At 42.9% G+C, this 19,923-nt stretch overlaps 1 protein-coding gene across 4 annotated transcripts in view; it reads right to left on the reverse strand.

Annotated features, from left to right (window-relative positions):
• Positions 1-1,506: 1,506 nt before the first annotated feature.
• LOC119006125 (low-density lipoprotein receptor class A domain-containing protein 4-like) overlaps positions 1,507-19,923 on the reverse strand; it is a 227,078-nt gene continuing 208,661 nt past the window's right edge. For all 4 annotated transcript variants that reach the window (XM_037074511.1, XM_037074513.1, XM_037074512.1 and 1 more), the window contains 3 exons: positions 13,174-13,328; positions 11,622-11,672; positions 1,507-8,294 (listed from right to left, as the gene is read on the reverse strand). In XM_037074511.1, the coding sequence (XP_036930406.1) occupies positions 7,710-8,294; positions 11,622-11,672; positions 13,174-13,328 (791 nt within the window). In that variant the 3' untranslated portion in view covers positions 1,507-7,709. The remainder of the gene's footprint in view (positions 8,295-11,621; positions 11,673-13,173; positions 13,329-19,923) is intronic.

Raw genomic sequence — 19,923 nt, forward strand, 5'->3', positions numbered from 1 at the left:
TCAGAATAACAGTTTTGACTTCTGACTCTTTCATTTAACATGTTAAACTTTTCTTATTTTTTTCCATTTACATATGAGATTTTCATTGTGGTTTTCCACATTTTATTTACATGTATGTATAGAGTGTATACTATGGGTTGACTCATTGAGCATGTTTAGGATGCTCTGGATACGACACGTATATGATACATATGCAACAGCGTGTTCCAGTTCCTGCCAATATCCAGCAACAGCCACTGAACAGGAGTGGACCAACATTCCACAGGCCACAACCTGATCAACTCTATGTGAAGGAGATGTGAGTCAGATGCTGGTCACACCAGATACTGACTGGTTTTGTCCCCCCAGTTAAGTAAAACTGCACATTTCAGAGTGGCTTTTTCTTGTGGCCACCTGTGCAATATTCATGCTGTCTAATCAGCATGTTGATATGCTACACCTGTGAGGTGGGATGGATCATCTCAGCAGAGAAGTGCTCACTAACACACATTTAGACAGATTTGTTGAACAATATTTGACAGAAGTGGATCTTTTGTGTATATAGAAAAAGTTTTAGATCTTTGAGTTCAGCTCATGAAAAATGGGAGCAAAAACAAAAGTGTTGCATTTATATTTTTGTTCAGTGTAGATTAAAAAAAACACCACTTTGGCTCTGATGCTATGTGACATTTGCAAAGTAACCAGTTAGTTAGTTTAAAGAGGCAGAAAATGGAACTACTAAGTACAAGTACCTCAAAATGATGCTCATGTCCGGTGCTTGTGTAAATGTACTTCGCTACATTTCATCACTGATTATCTGTAGTGGAGTTTCTTCAGGTCTGAGATATGACCTCATCAGTGTTATCTCAGCTTGGTTAGTAATATTTTATCATGTGTTACAAACTGGGTGCACAGAGTTTGCAAGTCATTTTTATTTATTTATTTTTATTTTATTTTTTTTTAACCAGGGAGGGAGGGTCTTAAATGCATTGTTGAGCTGCATTATGGAAAATGCTGTGTTCTTGGATCTTGACTTACACTATGTGTGCTTATGATGTACTGAAATAACTGTAGTTATTTGAAGTTCCCACACCAAAGAGTGTTAAACCCTCGGATGTCTGGGCCTCATGTTCAGCCCTTCAGCACTCGTGGAGGTCCGAGATGTCGACTGAAACTACCTTCAACTTCAGGCCTCAGAGTTATCAGTCCCTCCTCTCAAAACAGGCAACACATGGACGCAGCTACTAAACGTGCAGATAACACACAACCTGGTGTCGACATGGAACAGAATGTACTTGTGATGCACCTAACTGCACTGAAATGTCTTATAAAACATGGGTGTTGGGTGTAGCCTACCTCACCGACCGACCCGGGCTTCGGACCAGGCTAACGAGCTGCTGATGTGCCTCCACTCCTGCTCAGGTTACTTGGCAGCGTCAGTGAGGGCCGATAAAAAGCTGCTCGCGCCGACTGCAGTTATAACATCACAGAACCTCATTATAACACTCAGGGAAAACAGCAGAGTCATCACTTTTAAAGTTTTATTCATTACGCTGCAGTTTGACTACAGCATAAGTACAAGCATAAAATCTTTGACTACAACAGCACTTAGAGCAACATTTTTTGATTTTTTTTCTTCTTTTCTGTAAAAGTATTGCAATAACAGACCTTAGGCCTAAAACCTATTACATCACAACTGCTTAAATAAAAAGAGGCAAAAATACACAACAATTTTACCTCCGTGTCTGGATATATGTATACTGTACTGACTACAGTCATATATATATCCAGACTTGAGCACAGAGGGGGGAAGGGGGGAACGAGAAGGATTCATTTTGTAAATAAAGCAAACCAATGTTACAAAACCCATGATGGAAGCAGTCCTATGGTAACTGTCAAGACAGAGAGAATACCAAACTGTTGAGACGTTATCATTGTTATTATTATCATCATTATTATTATTAAAATCTGGAACGATAAAAACAGCTACTTGTTGTCAGCAGTTGAGTACAGACTTCTGGAAAGAGGGAGCGCGCTGCAGGGGGCGGAAATCAAATAAAAATCAGTCTGAGCCCAAGTTAGTTCTTCAAGCTAGTGCAGGAAACGGAAAAAAAAGAAAAAAAAAAAGATGTATTAAGAAGGAGAGCCAAGCGGCGCTCCAGTCAAAGTTACAATAGAGACTTTTCAAAATTAAATCTATACAACTGCCACTTATTTGGTGCTTTGAAGAGAAAATGGCGTGTTGCTATGTACATCGTCTATAGATAAGAATGAACATGCTCTGCGGTTATTGTACAGTGTTACGAGTTATCAATCAGTACATACTGTAAATAAATGACTGCAGATTAAACATGACTTTTGTTGCAATATACTGTGCCACATATTACACTGTAATGTTAAAAAATAAAACGGAATAATAAAAGAAAGAAACGTTAAATGACAGTTTTAACAGCATTTTTCACTCGTTTCACGCTGGCGCAACTTTCCAATCTTGGCCAACAAAAAGGGAATGGGCTTTCCTTTTTTTTTTTTCCTTGAAATGCTTTAACCAGAGCCCCAGCAGTGCTGAGCATACTCCACAGACTCATACTTCCGCAGATATACAAAATTACAGCTGAAATGAACTAAAATATTATCAAGATCTATGAATACAGAAACGTATTGTTCCTCATTTGGAAGTGCTGAGGGCTCTCGTGTGCAGTGGTCATGTGTACAGGTCTCCCAAACTGGACAGCTTCGGCTTTTTTTTAATCCAACAATTTACAGAGCAAAGTTTTTTTTTTTTTTTTTTTTTTTAAGCCGGGGCTTGGCCGAGGTCGTGGCATTAACACAAACAGATGTTTTCTTTAAATATCTGTGTAATAGAACTATACATTTGCTTGTTGATTGTGGTGAAAATAAAAACCACCAGCTGGTACCCAAATGATGGCAAGCAGTGTGTGAAAGCTTGGTATATGATGATCCAATAAACAAGTGAATAATATCCTTTCTCAACAATTTCCTTAATCCAGAGGTTATCTCATCCTTATCATAACTATTATTTATAGCAAAATATTATAAGTAGTAATTTGTATTTGTGTTGCAAAACCATATTGTAAGCATACTTTGCAAACCATGTTTTCTCATAAAAAAAGACAAAGCACATTTTTAACTGTAGGCATTTACAAATTTGATGCTGCCTTCTTAAAATTCTTATATTGTCTATACATTATATTACATTATTCACAACATTTTTTTGTGGTTTCTACCCATTGGGTAGGATATGTGCATAATATATTCAAGTTATATACAGCACCTTACAAACAAACATAAAGAAAGACAGACTACTGAAAAAAGCACCGTTGGAAGTGAGGCACAACGAAGGTGGGAGCTTTTTGAGTGCAAGTGGGTTCCTATGTCTGCTCCACACGCTGGTCAAATTACTGGTTGGGATGGCTACAGGCGCTTGGCCGGGAGACATCGCTTCTGTCTGGCGGAATGGGAGCCAGAACGCTCACAGACAATGCCGGTGCACAGGTCGTGACCAGAGCTCACAGGGCGAGAAAAAACGGTCAAGGTTGAGCTGCAGTTTGGAGAGGCAGCAGGTGTTTTGCTACACCAAATGTATAGTTTCAAGTGGGTCTTGAACTTTACTTTACAAAAAGACAGAGCTGATCTTTTTTGGCAAACCTTTTCTCACGTATTTGGGTTCCATTCTGCCAGACAGGCGGTCAGGTCCCAGATAAGGTGCCTGTAAGGATTCCAAGCAGCAGTTGGACTGAGGTGTGGTCTGCTCAAACATGAACATTAGGCACCTTATTTACTCACATAATAGTAACATGCAAACCTCCTTGTAGAAAACATAAAATTCATCTTTATATCCTCAATTTACAAGCTATGACTGCGCAGACAGAGCAAGGCAAGAAAAAAAGAAACAAAACAAAAAGAAGGAAGAAAAGGAGGGGAAAAAAGCGGGTTCTGAAGCAGGTCTGTGCAGTCACAGGCAGAAGTGTTGGGACAATGGACTCACTAGATTTCTGTGAAACAAAATGTCTTAATATGCAGTCCTGCAGGAAAGAAGACCACGCTGTGTCTCAACACTTGTGTTTTTGACTGCAGGGGGTCAGATTTCTCTCCTTCTAGTTGTGCATGAGCTGAGGGGACAGTTTGGGGGGTGGGGGCTCGGGTTTTGTGGGGGGCATGAGAAGCAGCAGTAGCAACAATAGTAGCAGCAGCAGCAGCAACAGCAATAGCAGCAGCGATGTAGTAACACACACATACACGACTGTAGAGCCAGATGGACACACTGGGACACATGCATACATTCAAACACACTGATGCTAACAGAAAGCAGGAGGCTTCACCTCTGCCTTCGCGACATCTGAACGCTGTGAAATCAAAGGTGAGCTCTACATGCACAAGGAGGGGAATGAAGTTCTCCTTCGACCTACAGGAGCAAGTCCAGGCTCCAAGTTTAATGTCTCAACTGGGATCCAGCTCAGTAAGAGGCTGGATTTGTCTCACGTGATGCCTTCAAATTCACTTCACACTCGGGCTGCAACTAGCATCGGTAGATAACCAAATGTTCTTATGTGTGAGGGACAGCGATTCAACCCACTGGATTAGAGCGTAAAAAGTACACGTGTTTCAATTTCATAGCTGTTTTGAGGAGATGTGTTGAGTGTTTCTTAAAAATAAAACTCACTATTTTGTGAGTTGTTTTCCAAAGATTTTGCACATATTCTATTTGCTCAGATCTACAATGAGCTGTCTCACTACCATCCATCCATTTGGCTTGAATTTTCAGCTGTTAGCAGCTCCTCCATTTCCTGTGTGCATGGCATGGAGAGCAGAGGCCCCGCCCTTTTTGATGTTCCCCATGGGACCTTATTTCAGAAAAAAGACTTGTACATTGGTCAGAGGTGAGAGTCAAAAATCACATGTGATCTTAATTACATCGTGCCATGAACATGTTGTTGGACAATTTAAAAGATCATTCTGCAGGTCAGAAAAGTCACAGCCATAGAGATGGTAAAAACCATTTAGAACTACACTGTCTGCTTGTAAAACCAACATGGCTGTCACTTCGCCACAGAGAAAGTATTTAAAAAGTTGAAAATGACCATAAATCTGGTCATATTGGACACGTAAAAGGGGAGTTAGTCAGTTCTGTGAGCTGCCGTGTATACGGGACCAGCTCTACAGACTTTCAGTCATGGGTTTTTGTGAGTGACTGTTGGGTGTATAGTCTTTCTAATTATGTATTTTCAGTCTTATACTTTTTAAGCAGAACTGCATCTTTCTGTGTCTCATCTCTGAAATGAACAAACATCACGTGTGTAATTCACAATCCAAATGGGATCAAAAATGTATTTCATATATGTATGCGTCTCTCGTCATTCGCTACCATACCAATTTTTTTCTGAAATACAGTCCCATGGTGGTCGACCAGAAGGGGAGGGACTTCGCTTCTCTCACAGCATACTGACTTTTTTGAGAATATGCCATTTTACACTACACGCAAAACCTGCTGAGAATCAGTATGCTTTCTAAAACTGGGCCATGGTGTGTGAATCTGCTGTTTCACTATGGTCAAGAAAGGCAGAGTTCTCCTTGTGCGACTTTAATGGAACCGGTGGGGCAGGACTGTTGCACGCACTTTTCTCAAGACTCTTCACCAAGATAATAAGCATCTCGCTTTAATGAAAGCTTCATCGATCATGTGCTATTATAGACAGTGTCAAATAATATGTCCTTGAATCTCTAAGTTTAGACAAAGCAGTCGGTTAATAAATCATTCAGATAAACACAGACATGCAGACAAACACACAATGGAGCATTAAGTACTTTCAGATTGTTAAAAGGTCGAACCAACACACACACACACACGCACACACACGGGGGACAGGACTGCACTAGCACACTGCCAAACAAGGGCTCCACTCCAGTCTCCACTTTAAAGGGCTTGGCGGACTCTGCATCATTTGAACACACTTTTTCTGCACGCAGATGGAAGGAGGGATGATGTACAGTGTTTACGAGAAACATTGTTAAAAAGCTGGGTTAGGGTAAAGGTGGGGGGGGGGCACTGGTGTTGAACGCAAACAAGATAGAGAGACAGAGAAAGCGCAAGAGCAGAGGAGAAGGCAACGATGAGCAGAGAAAAAGGCTTGATTTTTCAAAAAGGTTTTCTTTTACAAAAAGGACCCTCCCATAGCCCTTTGACTTCAACCACAGACAGTTCTCATTTAAAACCTGATCGCTGTGCTGGCGGATACAGACAGGAATCTTCACTTTGTGTTGTCTTGTTTTTTTTTTTTGTGTGTGTGGCTTTAGAGACATGAAGATGTAGAGCCAAGCCTCTTTTTTTTGTGTTGTGTTTTCATTGTCATGGTGGCAGGGGTTCGTGTTCAGTGTGGCTGTTGGCAGAATGCACTGTGCATGTCGAGATGAGCGGTAAGAGGATGGGGGTGGGGGGCACGCAGGAAACAGGAAAGAGGAAGTGTCAGTTACTCAGAGGTCAGGACAGAGGTGAAAGTGAAGAATCTGCTGTGACCAGGCTGATGGATGGACTGTTCGATATGTTATTTTGTTTTTGTTTTTTTTAAATGGAGCCGTGTTATTCTTGGTTAACTTGATATCAACCAGCGGGCCAGATTTCCTAGAAATGTCTGAATGGAGCATGTCGGATCTTGCCGAGCAGCTCTCGTCTTTCTACGAGTTTAGGAACAGCTCTGGTTTGGGAAAGCCATCTTCAAATCTTGTAACAAACAAACAAACCAGAGGAAGTAAGACATGTTTCGTCCACCCAGCGGCCGGTCATGAGGCTGATATCTTCCCCACTGAAGTGTACACAAATGTAGGCAAGGTTCCTCTCTCACTAAGTCTCACTGTGCCTGTGGTGTAAGCAGACAGAAGTTGTAGGCTGGGTACGAGTATTTCTTGTGGTTCTCAAAAAAAGGAGGGATATAAGCTTATAATACTTGTTTGTTTTTGTTTTTTTTTGCTCCCAACTGTTTTAACAACTTTGGAGCCAAAGTTCAGTCAGTCAGTCCATTCATGAAAAAGAAGAAAAAAAAAGAAAGAAAAACAAACACATCATAATTATTATCATCACATAGCATAATCCCTCTTTTCTTTTACAACAAAAAGATAGTGCAACTTTTAGATAACTTTTCTTTTTTGTGTTTGTTTTGTGTAAATGTTAGTACAAGTCATTCCCCCCCTTTGCTTTGCTTCCTCGTGAACCTTGGCACTAAGATTTGGGTTTGTGAGTATCTTGTTTTGTTGTGTTCTCTGTAAGTCCTTGATTCTCAGGTCTCTCTTTGTGCACAGATCCTGGTCCGGAAAAAAAAAAGAAGAAGAAAAACACTGTCCTCAGTTCCCAGGGGACAGAACCGTCACCCGAGGGGAGAAAAAAAGCAAATTGTTTCAATCTGTGTGTTTCTTCCTCATGAAGAGGAAATAAAAACTCTCCACGCAGTGCATACATCCTGCCAGCAGTGCTAGCGGTTTAAAAATTCTAACATCGCAAAGAAACTGAAATTAAATCAACTCTTGCTTCCTCTCTTTCCTTGTTTTGTTGTAGCTAAGGTTGATATTTATTTGTGCATGGGAGTGTGGAGAGAGGACATGAGAGACAGAGAGACAGAGAGCGATAGAATCCACTGCTTACAGGTGATTGGGGTTGAAGAGGAGAGACAGTTTGAAGTCTGGGGTGGGTGGCCCCACCTGCCCCCCTAATCTTTTCTTCACACCAGGTCCTCTGGCTGGCCGTCCTTGGCCTTGGCAGGTACTATTGTGCTTTCTGATTGGCTCTGCTGCTGGATCGTCCTGCTCCCCGGCCCCCCCACCCTCTGGTTATTGCTGTGCTGGTGTAGAAAGAATGCTGAGCCAGGGTAGTGACCCATCACCTCGCTGTACGCTGGCGGGGGGCCCTCCATGCGCCCGTGGCTGCTGGAGTTGGCTGCACTGATGCCCGAGTTACTGCTCGGCGGCTTCGGGCCGCCTCCTCCGATTCCACCCCCTCCCACCCCCACCCCTCCCAGGCTCCCACCTCCTCCCATGTCAATCAAGTCACTGTCGTAGATGGTCCGGTTGGGCGGCGCCCTCACCGACTCGCGGTTGAGCTCCATCTGCTGTTCGGGGTCGCGGAGCTGCAGGGTGCAGGGTCCCTGGTATGGCGGGGGCTCCTCACCGTCCGACAGCGAGATGGTGGGTGGCAGGTCGATCTGATGCTGCAGGTAGGGGTAGGTGGGCTGGAAGCGGCTGAAGCGGTCACGCTGCATGAAGGAGGGAGCGGTGAAGCGATCCCTGGCCTGGGGAGCATATAATACCTGAGAGGAAGACAGAGACAGGAGGAGGAGAGTAAGAGGAAGGCAAGGGAGTATAAGGGAAAAGAAGAAGAGTGAGGGAAGGGAGGTTGAAGGAAGGAGGCAATGCAAAGAGAAAAAAGAATAAAGAATGTCAGCAAAGTTATGACAGCTAATTAGCATTGACAGGCAACATGGTTTACGTAGTGAGACAGTACCAGTATTTTCTCTGATATATACCACAATATGTATAGATACAAAACAAGCTACTGTTAAGTGCAGTGCACTGTGTCCCACTGTAATGTACATTTGAAAACAACTAAAACTTCTTGAATCATTAGCTCTGACTGGTAAATGTAGTAAAATGGAAAGCACAATCTAATGACAACAGAAAAAGTGAAAAAGTGACATTAAAAATGTAAATCCACCGACCACTCACAGTACAACACATACAACATATACCCGTCCACACTCACACTTGTGGCAATGTCATCAGGAGCAGTTTAAAGTTCAGAATCTTGCCCAGGGGCACTTGGAATAAGGGTGGATTAAACCAGTGAGCTTCTGATTAGTGGACGACCCACTCTGCCTCCTGAGTCACACTCCCGACCTTTTTGGCCTTTACATGCAACCCTCTACCCAGGTTGTACATGCCTGTGAGCAATTCAACGCAAGAGTGATACTGTATTTCCTTCTCAGACAGTTTAATCTGAAAAGAGCCCTGAACAGGTAAAAATGTAATAATATTTGAAAAAGAAAAAGTAATATTAAAAAACTTAATATCAAATATTTTCAAAGTATTTTTAACTGTTAATAAAATACATTTCTCTGCAAACATACCTGAATTCAACGTAAACAATATATGCCAATAAGTGTTGATTAAGGTTCTCAGTCATCCAGGACTTTAGTTTCTTGAAGACATTTCACCTTTCATTCAGTTCTAATGAACTGGAATAAACAATTAATGATGATCTTGTTGCAGCAACAGCACCCATCAATGTATCACCAAATGGTTATTAAAGACACATCATTGTAATTAGAGTAAAAGATCCAAAATGCCGTCTCCATTTTCTGACATGTTGCATCATCTTCAGCTTTTGTCAGACATCTTCACCTCAATTAGCTCTTCAGGCTGTGTCTGCATGGTCCATTTATTCATTTCTCACATTTCTGTCCAATTCAACACATTTCTACTGTGTCTAGTCATTATCAGAGGGAACCCATTTCAATTAGAGACTGTGGCTTTAAAGGTCAACCCCCACTGAGGGGGGGTAGTGGGGGGGTTGAAATAGAGAGAGAGAGAAACAGTGGAATAGAAACGGTCCACTGAGATAAGGAGGGAACACAGAGAGCAGAGAGGAAAAGAGCCATGGAGATAAAGAGAGGGAAGGAGAGCTAAAACGATAAAGACCGAAAGAAACAGAAGAGAGAGAAAAAAGAGAGAAAGGAAGAACCAGACAGATAGACAGATAGGGAGGGAGAGAAAGGTGCAAAGCTGATAGAGGGAGCAGAGCCAGCAGAGCAGGGAAGCTCTCAGACGGCTGTCTAGACAGTGTCAGGGGAGGTGTTGCTGATTAATGATGCACCCCCCCCCCCCTCCCGGTCCACACACACACACACACACACACACACACACACACACACACACACACACACACACACACACACACACACACACACACACACACACACACACACACACACACACACACACACCCCTTCCACGCATCTATCAGCCACCCACACTCATTGGCTGCATCCTTCTCCGTGTTAGTCTCCCGACGGCCTTTCCCTTTTTTTCCAGGTCTCTCTGGCTGCTCTAACGTTGACACTGTTTTTACCTCCTGCATCCTCCAGCACCTCTCTTCCTCTCTGACTCCCTTCAACTGCCTTCTGCTCTTATCGCTCTATCCACCTTACATGCCTGGTTCTCAATCCACTTAAATTTTACACAAGGCTTTTAGCTGGCATGGCGGTCCAATGAAAGCAAATCTGGTGTGTTTGTTTTGGTGCAAACTCGCCATTTTGCCAACACAAAATGCCAAAATTGGCTTTGATTGCTCAAATGTGCACAGACTGACCAGCTAAACTTCACACACAACTTTGAAATACTATTGTCTGCAAGTTATTAATTATATCATGTGCTGGGTTGTGTTTCTGAGTGTTCTCTGAACTCTGTCTCTAGTTTTGCCAGTGTTTCTCCTACCACCATGACTCGAAAGCTCCTCCATCTGGCATGGACACCATAAAGCAAACAGATCACCAGCCACAGTGAATATACTGGCATTTTTTTAGCTCTGTATTAATGAGTCTTTGAGAAGATGCCAAATTTATTCTGTTTGGAGTACAGTGCCAGACTTGTAAGCTTCAATTCCTGAATGATCAAATATTTACAAGTAACCAAAATGCAAATGTCGGGATCTTTGTGCTGCGACGGTGTTCCTGTAACCACAGAAGAATAATGCAAGGGCAGGTACCTGGAGGACAATTTGACTCAGACACAAAGAGTAACATGGCAAGTAGATTAGACAAAAGAGATCAATGTGGGAAAGGCTTTTTTTCCTTTCACTTTAATTCATTCTAGTTGCAGTTTTTATAGCCTATACTTTTCCTCTCCACTGGCTCAAACACTGTTAAATGTTTCACTCAGAGCAAATTATCATCTATATATTGTGTGAATAGTAATATTTCTTTTTCCCACACAGAAACAAGGCCATAGAAATGTAATTCTGTTAGCTGTTTTACGGTACAGAGGCAGCAGGTTTTATGACAAAAGACAGGAAGGGGGAGTTGCATTTTGGTACATAAGCTCCTCAGGATTTCTTGTGAGGGCAGAAAAAAATAGGACAAATTGAACTTTTCAGTGAAGCCACAGTAACAAAACAGATACACAATTAGAATAAAACAGAGACTACCAAGAGTTTTGCCTATACCATCATTGGACTTTAGTGTTACTCACATGAGTGGTGATGCCTGCCTGAGCAAGAAATCACTGTTGCAGTTTACTGATGGTGATTATGTAATTATATAATTTAGAGCGAAAAATGGAACTTTGTCACTTTCAGGATGTTTGGTGGGTCAAGATCTCAATCACTACACATTATAACAGCATCCATATGATTATAAACAGTCCGTGGGTTTAGATTGACAGGAGAAAACTGGGGAAACACCTTGAAAACACACAGACGTCATCATCATGACGCCCCTTTTACGCCGGCACCACTTCGCTCTGTGTGAACAATCAACGGCGGAGAATTGGCGAACCGCCACTGCGGCAATAAAGTGGCGTCTCTGTGTGAGAAGGACTAGTGAACGGGCTTGGTTTAAAAGGGGTTAGTTTTGTGGTCTTACCTCCGAGGCACCTTGTCGAGAGCCGCTGTCTGAAGGCCACAGGCACCCATCCTACATATCAAAACACACACAACAAAAACAAGAAAGATGTCCTTCAAAGTGCTTTTAAAGACTGTGTACATCTGAGGCTTGTAAGCAAGTTTATGTTTGGTGTTACTTTTCAATATACATGTTACTAACACGTATAAGTTACTGTGTCTATTCATAATGTTGACGGATAAATTATCAACTCTTGAACAGTTAACATGTTTTTGACAATGTGTCATGGTAGATTTCTGCTTAAGAAAGCTTTGGAAATCATCATCATTACTACTTTGTCGTTTGTTTTGTCTGGGATGGTTTTTGAAGTGAGACCATTAAGCTGACGATAGAAAAAAAACTCCCGAAACAAAAAAAAGAGAAAAAGAGAAAAAAAATATCCAAACAGTAACAACTGTAATGAGGGCACAAAAGATGAAACAACAATGCTGAGAATTGCCTGATGCCTTCAAACCCAAAATCCTGCCCTTTTTGGAAGTGAGGACAACAAAAGGCAGACGGCTGCCATCTTTAAAAAAAAAAAGGCAGGATGAAAGCGACAACAAAGAGACACAACTATCAAATAACTGCAGTTTCCTCCGTCTATTTGACTTGAGGTTCTTTTCTAAGATGGCTCAGTCAACAGTATTTAACAAGAAAAAAGAAACATGAAAAGGGGGACAAATATGCATAAATCCTGGTTGTTTCTGTGTCTGTTTTGGGCAAATATCATGGGCTATTCTTTCAGACTGCACTTTCACTGCTACGTTGGTTTGTTGGCCTGTTGCTTTCTGTTGCATGTTGCATTTATGTCATTTTTTTTTGGGGGGGGGGGGGGGGGGGTAAAATAGATGAGATGAGAGGTTATTAGCTGAATTTACATGCTCTGTAATAGGACAATGAAAGCTTTTATCTATTTTTCAGATACTGGTCTGCCGAATATATCAATGGACCATAATAATTCTATGTCATGGATCATATTCAGTGCCTGACCATTTCACAGTGGATGCAATTTATGCGTGCATGCAAGTTTGTGTGTGTGTATGTGTGTTTATACCAAAGTGACGACATGTGAGTATGGGTGCAGAGCCGATGCTGTCTAGACGGCGCGGTAGTGAATTAAACATGAAGCCCTGACAGAGTCTGGCTCTGAAGAAACCAATTCTGCAAGTTCACCTAACAGACTGGAGTAAAGCTGTTACCTCAGAGAAACTGGGACAGAAACTCCGACTGGGATAAAAGGATTCATTTAGCTCAGCACAGCTTTACTGGGAACAAACTGGTAAGCTATGTTTGTCCTGCTTCAAAAATAAAGAAATGTACTTTCACAATGAGCACACAGGGACATTCAGTGACAACAGATGAACAGGCAGACAGCTTTTCACTCAGTATCAGTTTAGATCACAGTGTAATTGGCATGGGTGCTGAAAGAACAGTACTGCTAGAGCAACCAAACACAGCCAGATACAAACTGTAACTCTTTGTCGCTCACACATACACACACACACACACGCACACACACTTTGTTACTGACCTGCTGCAGGGCATGGTCATGTCCACGGGCCTGGCTTTGCCTTGTTATGAAGGACCAAGTGGAGAGTTTGTAGTGGTTGAGCAGGCAGATGATCACCACCACCATCACTGTCATCACCACAATGATGATGACAATCTGAACAAACTCCAGTTCAGCTGCACAAACACACAAAAGAAGAAAAAGGGGGTTAGGATCAAACATTTACGAGAAATCAATTGATCGAGAAAGCAATCAACAGATAAATTCATTCCAACAACACTGGAAAATCAATTTCTTAACTAAACTAACTTCAGAAACATTATTTTGAGGCTAGCTGTATCGTGTTGAATTTGAGAACAGTAACCCTTATTACAAGAGGTCATTTAAGTGTTCAGAAAGTTCAAATGTGAACGTCTACAAATCCACGACAACTGGGCATCTGAGGTGCGGCAGACCTTGTCATATATGTCAGCTGGTGGAGTTTCTCATTGTGAAATGCCGGCCATTTTATCTGCTGAGGGATTTCAACATAGCGATTGCAGCGATTGTTCATATACTAACAAGGCACTTGGAGGGCTACATGATGCCACTAATAAGCTCCTGACTTAAAACCTGGACTGCTTTGTAGTGGTGGCAGGGGAATTCAACCACACAAGTTTAAAGCCTGTTTTCCCCAAAGTGTATACAAACTCCCTAGATACATACAAGGCAACACCCCGCTCCCACCTTGGCCGTTCTGACCATGCTACTGAAGTGCAGCAGGCCAGTGAAAAAACAAAACAGGACCTGGCCTGAGGGGGCAGACTCAGCACTTCAGGACTGTTTCATGCACACCAACTGGGAGGATTTTAAGACAGCAGCCTCCCAGGGAAATCGGATAGACTTTGAGTATGCTGAGGTGGTACCCTGCTATATTTCAAAGTGCACAGAGGATGTCACTGTAATTAAGACCTTCACTGCACGTGGCAACCGAAAACCCTGGATGACTACAGAGGTACGCTCTCTGCTGACAGCCCGAGATGCAGCCGTCAGGGTGGGAGATATGACTGCTCTCTGCTCAGCCAGGTCTGCGCTCTCAAAGGGAATCAAGGCTGCAGAAGGCAACTATGCAGGGAAAATCCAGGGACACCTCTGCGGCACAGGAAACACCAGGCGGATGTGGCAGAGAGTCCAAGCATTGACGGATTACAGGTCCAGTCAGGGGTCAATGACGATGATGATTTTCTTCCAGACAGGCTCAACAACTTTTTATGCTTTCAAACACTAAACCTGTCAACCAGAGGGAGGGCTGGTCCTTCTCCACCATCTATTGGGCCAGCCCTCACCTTCAACGCAACAGACACATGCAATACCCTAACCAGGGTCAACCCACAGAAAGTGGGAGGCCCTGATCCCATCCCAGGACGTGTGCTCAGAACTTGTGCTGGTGAGCTAGCAGATGTCTTGACTGACATCTTCAACATCTGCCTCAGTCAGGCCATCGACCCCAGATGCTTCAAAACATCCACTATAATACCAGCAGCAAAGAAGTCAGTTGTATCCTGTCTGAACGACTACCGCCCAACTGTGATGAATTGTTTTGAGCGGCTTGTCAAACCACATATCACAGCCAGCCTCCCTGCATCACATGACCCACACCAGTTTGCTTACCGTCCTAACCGCTCCACAGAGGATACAATATCCACCACTTTGCACTCAGTCATCATCTGGACCAGAAAGACACCTACGCCAGAATCCTCTACACTGATTTCACCTCAGCATTCAATCCCATCATCCCCCAGAGACTAATGGAGAAACTCCTCCTACTCTGCCTGAACACAGCCACATGTCTCTGTCTGTTCTTGTTGGAAACAACACCTCCAACTCCATCACACTGAGCACTGGATCTCCTCAAGGCTGTGTACTCAGTCCATTGTTGTTTACACTGCTAACACACAACTGTGCATCCAGACACAAGGGGAACTAGATCATCAACTTTGTGGATGACACCACAGTGGTGGGACTCATTCATAAATGAAGAATCAGTGTACAGAGAAGAAGTTACACCGAGAGGGTTGGTGCAGAGAAAACAATTTGGTGCTCATAGCGAACAAAACAAAGGAGATGATTGACTTCCGGAGCTCACAGCCCAAGCACGCTCCTCTAAGCATCAGTGGCTGCACGGTGGAGAGAGTGGAGAACATCAAGTGCAGATGTCACAGGACCTAATCTGGAATAAAAACACCTTAGGGATCATGAAATTGGCCCAGCAGAGACTGTACTTCCTGAGGAAGCTTGAACAAGCCTCTCTCCCCATCAGCATCCTCAGGACTTTCTATAGTGTTGTGCTGGTGAGCGTTCTGATGATGTATTGCTTCTCGACATGGTACTCCAACTGCAGCGTGTCAGACAAAAAAGCCCTGCAGAGAATTGTTAGAGGAGCTGAGAGGGTCATCAGAGTTTCCTTCCTCTCTGTCCAAGAACTCTTCCTAAGCCGCTGCAGGAGCATGACACTGAACACCATCAGGTACACCTCCCACCCTCTCCTCACAATCTTTGAACTGCTCCCATCAGGAAAACGGTTCCAGAGTCAAAAAGGCCAAACAAATAGACTAATCAATAGCTTCCTTCCACAAGCTGTTAGATTGCTGAACTGCTGACCAGGAGCATTCACACTACTGCACTTCATGAGTGTTCGTCACAATCTTGGTTCTAAATTATTATATCTATATATTGTGCGTGTTTGTTGTGTTTGTGTTGTGGGATCCCGAGGAAACAAAATCTCATTTTTGCTGCACTACTTTTGTTGGTACAACTAAATGACAATAAAGCTTTGATTGATTGATTGATTGATTGATTGATATGATCAAAAGCTCCAAAAGTTATCGGAGACTTCTTAATAAGCCACAGAGAGTGAGCATGGTTCTGACAGACTGTTATAAGGTGCATTAACCAGTAGGGGGCAGCACAGGCTGTACGTATGGTTCATATGTGTGACTCTGAGCCTGAGGATTGGACGCAGAAAAGCTTCAAATCACAGAAACGATGAGTGTCTGTCCCAGTGTACAGTGGTTTCTTTGTGGAGACGCTGAATAACTGCAGTGTCTCTGCCCTCAGTAAACAACAGTCAGTGACACACACACCAACACAGACACACCAGCATCAGAGCTGAACTGGGATGACCTTCCACATCAGGGCACCACTTGAAGACAGAATGATCACTGAGTTACAGTCACATCTGCTTTGCATCTCTTGTTCATTGTTTCAAGCTTTTTTTCTTCTCTTCCAACTCTGTCACTTTGAACCCTTCCTGTGTCTCCACTTCCCCCAATCACTCTATCCATCTGTCCTCCAACCCAATCCCTCCCTCTTCCTCTCCCACAAGTCTCTTCTTGCAATTCCCCAACTCTTCGTCTCTTATAATATTTCCTTTAGCATCCCTCTCTCCCCACCATCGTCCTTTCTTTAGGCCTTCTATTCTTCCTTGTCTCCTACTTCCAGCATCTCTTCCTCTGTCGCTCCCTCCTTCCCCTCTCTCCTCATCTCCGCTGCCTCTCTACAGTCAGAGACTCTTTTGTTGTGCCGTGTCGGTTTGTTCTAAGCAGAAGTCTTGACCTTGTCTGGTCTTGGCAAACAGTCTGACCTCTGACTCACACTCTTACTCACTGCTAGACACTCACTCACTTTATGTGTGTGTAGTGTCTGTGTGTGTTTATACTATGTGTGTGTGTGCAGCTCTGGAAGAACAATGACACAATGTACACTCAGCTATTTGAGTTACAATGCCTCGATTATGGTGGACAGTTTCTCCACAAAGCTCTGTACAATTTTGTGTATTACCCACAATCCACCCGGGCAGTTTTGACACAACACGGGTGCGATCAAGTAAAGACCAAAAAACTTTACATGAAATGCAAAAACAAGAGGAAACTGTCAGGGATTTTTTTTTTTTTTATCAAAAGTGTGACAATGTGCAAGAAACACAAAACAGGAACGCAGTCCAGTAAAACCCAGCCTATGCCAGGCTTATTTGTCTGCATTAGGGTGGGTTAGTGCAAAAGCGGAGCTGAAACATAACGCCATCCTGAAAGAAGAAGAACCAAAACTGCACTGAATGACCCTCTGGTAATGTAATCAACCACATATAAGAGGGAAGAAGTGAAGTGTTCTGGAAAAATCTCTTGCTTGTAGAGCAAAATTCACCTAACAAGCCACGCAGGAGAAGGGGCTGAGATAAAGGTACATTCAGGGAACCAGCATAAGCCCTTACATCTGGTTTCTTCAGGTTCTTCTGATGAACCACTGGGGTGCCTGTAGCTCAGGAGGTAGAGTGGGCAATCTATTAAGGTTGCTGGTTCGAATCCTGGCTCCCACCAGCTACATGTCTAAGTGACCTTGAGCAAGATACTGAACCCTAAAAATTTGCTGATACTTGATACTTCAGCATGTACAACTTTCAGCATGTTCATCATCTTAGTTTAGCATGTTAGCATATTGACATTTGTAATTAGCCATACACACTTTAAGTGTTACTAACAAATAATTAACCTGTTGTTTACACTTAGACTAGCTGCAAATATAGTCCGTGTAGTACATCTCACCATATCACACTATTGATAATAATACCAGCTGTGCCACTACTACTGCAGTGTCATGTGTTTGAGAACAGCCCGAAAACACACACAGTGTTCTTTTCTTTCTTGGTGATCAAAACATGACTATTATGATTTGTATTGCAAGTAGGGGTGCCATGAATCCCATACGATTCACTATCCACAATTAAATACGCCCTGGTTTTGCTGTTAAATTTTGCATAACTTCCCATGCATTTTTCTCAAAATTGACTCAGTGTGTGTGTCTGAGTGTGGGTGGGTGTGTGTCTGTTCGTGTGTAACAGGAGAACACCCCTCCCCACGAGTAAATGGCCTACCACGGTTAGTATGCAAATTATGTAATGACACTGGGAGTTGTGCTGGAGTAGGATAGAATTACAGTTACCACGGCAAATAGCATGGCAAGTGTACCAGAGGTTTAAGGAAGCACTGTCTCCTTTCAAATCTTTGGTGTGGGGACATTGTTGTTTTGGTGTCCAACACAACACTGAGGCACCAAAACAGTGTTCAGTCTGCAAGCACTGCTTGTCTCGCTACACAAGTGGAAACACTTCAAACATGATGTGTTCACAGTCTGACAACTAAACAGATCCTTCACTCATCAAATAAAAGAAAAAATATCCCACACTTCAACCCACAAAGCAACGTAATGTTGTAGCAGGTAGTGTCTTTGGCATCTCATATGAGGAGAAAAATACCAAATTGAGAAGCCCCTGTCATCCTGTCTGTCCTACAGATTACATGTCACATTTCTGCCCGAAAAACAGCATCTGTCCCCGGCAGTGATAGCCAGGCACTCCCGCAGTTGACTGGCAGTGATTATGTGGCGTGATTTAAAGCAAAAACTTTAACTCACAATGCCATCCCATAATGAAAACAATTAATCCACTTTAAATTGTGCCTTCTCCCACAATTCTCAGCAGCCAAGTTATTCCCGACCTCTATGAAAAAACACATAAAGCCATAGAAGACGAATTGTCTAAATATAAATATACACATACATATGAAAGTATTTTAAAAAAATTTTATTTGAAATTTTAAAAGCGATCTGTTGTTTCTAATAAGCAGAATAAAAAGATATTTTTGGATTATAATAAGGTAGCTTTTTTCTCCTCACACCAAAAAATATGTAATGTAACTGAACCAAAATCATAGTCATCAAACTATTGGTTAATTGTATTGTTGCATCCTTAGTTGAACCCTTTGGGGACACTGCCCTCTTTGAAAAGACAAAATGCGTTGGAAAGATGTTATGCTGCTAGGCTGACTCGAGCCACTACCAGCCCAGGCATGAGCGCTCACCACAGCTCACAGGGAGGGGACTGAGGGAGGGTTTTGTTCACAGAACAGCCTTCTGGGAAACCAAGTCAACCAGGCGCTTCTGTAAGCCTGCCGGATAAACATCACATACTCTGCCTTCTGCTGTTTTTAAAGCCGCACAAACCAAATGGCCGACTCAAAGCTGTCTCCTCAAGTGTAGGCAGGGATGTTTTTACAGCTGAAGCAAAATAAAAGTTACGTGGCTGCAGTTACTGGAGAAAGGAAGCCAGAGGAGGAGTTGAAAAGGGAGGAAGGAAGTATGGGGAGGAGGAGAGATTAAATAAGAGAGCAAAGAGGCTGGGAAGGGGGAAGCCCATCCTGCCTGAACCACAGTATCCACCCAGTTCAGAACATGGTGTACAGCGCTGACCCACACACAGGCCAGAGATCAGTCTGTGCAGGCAGTCTGCATTAACAGCACCAGTCTGATGTTATTACAACAGTAATTCACTTGTCAAAACAATATCTGCCTGGCGTCTGCAGCACTCTTATTCCTTCAGCAAGCTGAATGATTTGCATTGCAAGTCAGTCGGCCCCAGTTTCTGCTGCGGTGAGGAAAGAGGCCATCACGTTTATTTAGATCAAGTAACCGTTTAGAGAAGACCATTACTTGCAACTCTCTCAAACATCTGTGCAGACAGTAGCCCTTATCACACAGTGATTCTGCATCATCACTATAAAGAAGGCTAGAATTTATGCCACCTTTATTTGTTCCTACTGAACCAAGCAGCGCTAGCACACAGGCGCTCCAGTGGGTCATTTAATACAGCATGCTAACGTTGCAGAACCAAAAGAATGAAGGTACACATCATGACATTGACATGTGTGTGCTTTTTTTTCAACAAATTCCCTTTCAGTT

This window comes from Acanthopagrus latus, chromosome 17 (genome assembly GCF_904848185.1).
Source record: "Acanthopagrus latus isolate v.2019 chromosome 17, fAcaLat1.1, whole genome shotgun sequence".
NCBI classification, from domain to species: Eukaryota; Metazoa; Chordata; class Actinopteri; order Spariformes; family Sparidae; genus Acanthopagrus; species Acanthopagrus latus.